At 56.3% G+C, this 5,597-nt stretch overlaps 1 protein-coding gene across 5 annotated transcripts in view; it reads right to left on the minus strand.

The window, feature by feature from the left end:
* Window positions 1–5,210, minus strand: part of SALL1 (spalt like transcription factor 1) — a 16,134-nt gene extending 10,924 nt beyond the window's left edge. For 3 of the 5 annotated variants that reach the window (XM_032195716.1, XM_032195713.1, XM_032195717.1), the window contains exon 1: window positions 3,204–3,347. In XM_032195716.1, the coding sequence (XP_032051607.1) occupies window positions 3,204–3,279 (76 nt within the window). In that variant the 5' untranslated portion in view covers window positions 3,280–3,347. Of the gene's footprint in view, window positions 1–3,203; window positions 3,348–3,555; window positions 3,741–5,184 lie in introns of those variants that run through there. The other 2 variants (XM_032195715.1, XM_032195714.1) reach the window with 2 other exon arrangements.
* Between the last annotated feature and the right edge of the window lie 387 nt (window positions 5,211–5,597).

Consider the following 5,597-nt stretch of genomic DNA (forward strand, 5'->3'; position numbering starts at 1 on the left):
ACAATTACGTGGATGATCATAAAGCTGTAGCAGGAATTTACCCAAATCCATTACTGACATGAAAAGGCACTGGTTCTGACAAGCCTTTATATGGACGGACAGCAAATATTTTCCCTTTCCCAAGTCTGGCTGGCTTATTTCTGTGAGATAACTTTTGCTTCGGTAAATTGTGCTCCGAGAATCCTCTTCTACAATTGGGAACACAATTCCAAACAGCTCCAAGAAAACTGAAATATCACCAAAGTAGCTGAGTTATTAACAAAAGGAAATAATCCCCCAGTCTCCTGCCCACTTCCTACCAGTAATTAGTTACTTGTTGAATACAATTTATGCTGCAAGTTAATTTCTGCTATTAATCTGATACCTGTTCTGGTTAATCCAACATGAACTTTATTAAATGTGCACGTTTACGGGGTGAATGTAGAAGGTAAATTTACTTATCCACTGATTGCACCAAAAATACATTTTAAGTGGAAATCCCCCTGGTGAGGGTGAACTGAGTGAGCTTTGAACTTTAAAAAAAGGGAGCAGTAAAAAAATAAATACGTGCTGTTGCAGCCTGATGAACTTTTTTCCATCAATCTTTAGATATGGAACTATAACAGAAAGTTTAACAAACCAGAATTCAAATCAGATGCAAGAAGTTTTCCCGGGCCACTCTATTCTTTCGCTCAAAATACTGCCCAGCTCTACCTTTACAGGAAGCGCTTTGGAGGGCTCGCAATGTCAAATTTGCCTGAACCCTGAGCAAAATGCAGAAGAATTAGCAAACCTGAAGTCAGGGTGTGAAAGGAAAAGAAAGGAGCGCTCAGAATCCCGAGTTTTTGTCGTGCAAGACATACGATGCAAACTTGTCCTCACTGCAGCTCACCCACCCTGTCTCGCTGCAGCGCCAAACTGGGACCCTGGCGAGGCGGAGGGCAGCCCTGTGCCGGGATTATTGCAAATCCTGGATCCTGAAACACGCTTACAAAACACACCCTCTGGGCAACTTACTCAAAACTTAGCGTCTCAGCATGTAAAACAGCCATAACCCAAGCCCATTACTACGGAAGGGCGGGAGGAAGCTCCTACAGATTTTGTAATAAAGCCCTCTGCTTCTCCTAGGCTATCGGATGGTATTTTTTTGAAAATAAACTTTGTTATTTACTTATTTAACTTCCGATAGGCAGGCAAACTAAACAAAAGCTTCACTTCCGAGCTATCATTTCAGGCAAAATCCAACTTACTGCAAGTACATCATTTAGCAACAGGCAGGAAAGCTGCTCAGCTAACATTCCTTTCTCACACTCCCAGGGTCTTTCACTTGAAAATGATGTGCAAAAGCAAATCAAAAAATTGAAACCAGAAGAAACAGCAACTTTTAAAATAGATGCTTGGAGGTGTTTTGCTCTGTTCTGTCCGGTAAAAACAAAAAAAAGACCCCGAGCGCCAGAAGATGCAATTAAACAAAGTGAAGATGTGAAAAATCCCTCTCTGCTTTCCCAGCAAGATAATTTCCATCTCAGTTTTCCCTTCTCCGCTCACTTTAAGAAGTTCCAAATTCTTTCCTAGGAGGCCGATGAAAGACAAATTAAAACCCCAGCGTTTTCCCCAACTCCTGCTCGAAACTTCAGGAGGAAGTAGAAATAACAGCGCAAGAAAAATAAATACGTTTACTGCGACGAGAAAGGGGATTAAGCTCAGCAAATGGCAAAACTCGAGCGCACTCGGAGCGCCCCAAACTCAGCTAAAAACCAGCGGCCGCCTCCCGGGAGCCGAGGGACTTCGGAGTACTGTTTCGGCAGAGCTACGCGAGGCGAAGCGGCCGTGCCGGGGTTCCCGGGAGCGGTGCAGCGGGCAGGGCCACGGCCCCCCAAACTTTCCGACGGGGTTCGGGGTGCGGGGCCGGGGCCCCCTCCCCGCGTTCCGCCCGCAGCGGGCACCGCGCTGCGCTCCGCCGCTCGCAGGGCTGCGGGGCCGGGCCGGGCCGGGCAGGAGGCGGCAGCAGCACCGCCGGGAGCCTGCCGCCGGCCCCGGGGAAAGCCCAAGGTGCTCCCGAGCGGCGGGGCCGCCAGGCAAAGGGGGACACTGGCGCGCCCCGGCTCTCCCTTACCTGCCCGCCCAAGGCGCCTCCGGCCCGCGGCTCCCCCCCGGTGCTCGCCCTCCTCATGGCCACCGGGGGGGGGGGGGGGGGGGGGGCCTCGTGGCCCCCCCAGTCCCCGTGGCCCCCCGCTGCCCACTTGTCGCCCCGCGTCCCGGCCGCCGGCAGGCGCAGGTAGGGTCAGCGGTAGGGGAACGGCCCCGCCGCGCTGCGCCCAAACTGCTCCGAAATCTCCCTTTTCTCGGGAGGGGGGAGGGAAAAAAAGGGGGGCTGGGAGGGAGGAAAGGGGAGAAAATGAAAAAAAATAATAATAATTCACACGCTCCCTCTCCAAATCTTGGCGGACACAAAGCCGGCGTTTATTCCTCGCTCACCGACTTGGAGGGGGGAGGCGGAGAAAAAAAAAAAAAAAAAAGAAAGAAAAAGAAAAAAAAGAAAAAGACTAAACTAAAATAAAAATAGGGTGAGCAAACAAACCCCCGAGCTGCCCCGGGCTTCCGCGCTGGTGGCGGCGGAGCTCCTCGGCGGCTGCCGGGCCGGGGCGATGCCCCCGCCGCAACTTTTCGGCCCCCGGGAAATGTTCGGGGCGGCGGGGACAGGGGGGTCCGGGAGGAAGGAAAGGGGGGCACGAAAGTGGGTGCCCGAGGGGGTTTTCCGCCCCTTTCGGGGGAACCGTGCGGGTGGCCGGAGAGGGGGGAAGCGGGCCGGGGGGCTGCGGGGCTCAGGCGCCCCGCTGCAGCCCCCCGTTGTTCCCCTGCCCCGCGGGGCGCGGGGGGCGCGGAGCCATCTCCTGCGGGCTCGGGATGCCAGACCGCCCCGCGGGGGGAGGGCGGAGGGAAAACATCAAAAAAAAAAAAAAAAAAAGAAAGAAAAAAAACAAAACGGAAAGAGTTTGGGGTTTCGTTAGGAAACACGCGAAAGAAAATGCCGAGTTAAAAAATAAAATTAGAGAAAAGCCAACAAGTTGGAGCAAAACCCCAAAAGGGACCCCCCCACACACGTAACTCCGGGAGATCCAGCTGCCCCGCTCCGCCGCGGCCCCGGCTCCCCGCGAGGTAAGTTGATCTATTTTGTGCGGGTTTGTGTTAAAATGTGTGCGAGGGAGAGGAGAAGAACTCACCATTTCGCTGGGATAACAAGGCCAGATCGGGGTCGGATTGGAAATGCTGAGGCTTCGCCTGCTTCCTCCGCGACATGCTGGCTCAAACATCAGCTGGGGCAGAATAAAAAATTACTAAAAAAAAATCTTCTCAAAATTACGGAAATCGAGCCTCCCCCCCCCAGCCTCCCCAATCCTCCGCGCACCGCGCATGTGTCCTGCTATAATTATGATTATCAATAATGCATTGCGATTAATCATAGAGGGGCTCTTTGAAAGGCGATTGGCACATGGCCAGCTCTATTCAAACCAGCTCGCCTTAATCAATTAGGCGCTGATTTGCTGGAGACCCTTGTCTCTCCGCCGCTCCCACCCAATGAGTCGATCCATGTGGCAGGAGAAGGGGCTGGATTTCCCCAAAGCTGTTTGGATACAGTTTAACCCTCTTAGCAACCAGCCGGGGCTGCACCGCGCCATCCCGGTTACTATAGGAATGCGGCTCCCCTCGCCCCTGCCTCCAGCCCCGACGGGCTCCCCGCTTTGCCTCGCTTCACTTTTTTTTTTTTTTTTTTTCCTCTTTTTCTTTTTTTTTTTTTTAGGGGGCACTGGGGGGAGGCGGCCGCAGCGCGAGCCGTGCCGGCAGGGCAGGGGAAGCAGCGAGGGAGCGGGCAGGGGGCGGGACGCGCGGCTGGGGGCAGCGGCGGGGCGGCCCCGCACCCCCGGCGGCGGCCGGCGAGCGCCCGCTCGGGGACAGCCCCGCTCCCGCTGCCGCTCCGGAGCTCGATCCCGCTCCCGCTGCCCGGCCCCGCGCCTGCCGCTCCGCCGCCGTCCCGCCGCCGCAAAAAAAGTTTCGGGTGTTTTTTTTTTTTTTCCTCTTTTTTTTTTTTTTCTTTCTTCTGTCCCCCGCATTTGCAAATAAAGATCCGTTTTCGCCCTCCTCCCCCCCCCCCTTTCCTTTCCATATATCACGGGCCCGACGGGTGCTGAAAATAGGAAGGGTTTGGGTTTTACCTCACACATTCCCAGGACAATTAGGGCGCCGCTGGGAGCGGCGGGCGGACCAGGCGGCCGCTCCGCCCCCGGCCTCCGCGCCGCGCCGGTTGGTCGCGCCCGGAGTCAATCCGGCCCGGAGTCAATCGGGCCCGGAGTCAATCCGGCTCGGAGTCAAACCGCTCGACGGCGCCCGGGGAAGGCCGGGCCGGGGGGCGCACCCCGCTCCCCCTCCGCGGCTCCGCTCCCCCTCCACCAGCCCAACGCGGCACGGGTGTGGGACCGCCCCCCCCCCCTCCACAGCGACCCCACTCCTGACTTTTATTTCTTGCTCGGTGTCCTGCCTCTCTCCTCTCTCTCCCCCTACCCCCCCCCCCCCCCATTGCCACCCCACACCCCACGGGGGGCCGGGAGCCCCGGGGGCGCGCAGCCGGGGGGGCAGAGCCCGGGCGGTCCCTCCGCGCCCCCGGGGCGCTGCCCGCGGCTCTGCGCGTCCCGCACCCGGCTTCGCCTCCCGGGTACAACTTGCCGGGGGGGGCTCTTGCCAACAAACGTCCCGATCTCCAAAGAAAAAGCCCAGCTGCCAAGCGGCCGCTGCAGCCGCGTTCGCCCCGCGCCCCTCCGCGCATCCCCCCCCCCCACGAGCAGCGGGACCCCGGGCTCCTTCTTCTCCCCCCAGCCTGAGCCACTCGGCGCTCCCGCCCTGTCCCCCCCGTGGGTTATTTGCTCTGCTGTAGGAGCTACTCCTTTTCCCCGTATTAATATTAACAAACTCTCCGCAAAAGCGAGAGGCTGCTCAGCTACAACTCATTTCAATTTCAAATGAGCCGGCAAAACCTAGAGAGCGAGCGGGAGGAGAAGGCAGAGAGGGAGAAACGTTGCCATTCGAGGAACCGGCTCGCTCGCGTTTTCTTCTCATTATTAAACGAAAGAGACTGCAAAACGTTTAGCGAGAAGGGTGAAAAAAAGAAAAAAAAAAGCCGCAAAAGCAAACAAACAAACCCATACGAACCGAAAAAGCCTCCCAGGTGCCACTCCGGTATTTAGGCAGCGCTGCGGAGCGGCCACCACCGCTTCTTTTCATTTCGGCACGGGGCGAGCCCCCTCCCTCCCCGCAGCACTCGGTACAGTAGGTTTTGAGCCAAAGACAAACGAAGCTATCAGCGGGGATGATGTTGAAGAATGAAGATAATAATGTTGCTATAGGTGGTACTTCACATGACATTATTTTTCACTGAATATTTAAAGAGATGTTTCGGCAGAGATGGATACACTCGGCGCAGGCTGTCACCCTCCTTACCCTGAGACGGTGGGAAAGAAACAGAGCCTGCACGTCCAGCCCCGCACTCGTTACTTCCAGCTAGCCCCACGCAGATGCCCACGAAACACCCACGGGGATCTATGGACACGGCCGTGTCTGTATTT

Source organism: Aythya fuligula, chromosome 12 (genome assembly GCF_009819795.1).
Source record: "Aythya fuligula isolate bAytFul2 chromosome 12, bAytFul2.pri, whole genome shotgun sequence".
Lineage (NCBI taxonomy): Eukaryota > Metazoa > Chordata > Aves > Anseriformes > Anatidae > Aythya > Aythya fuligula.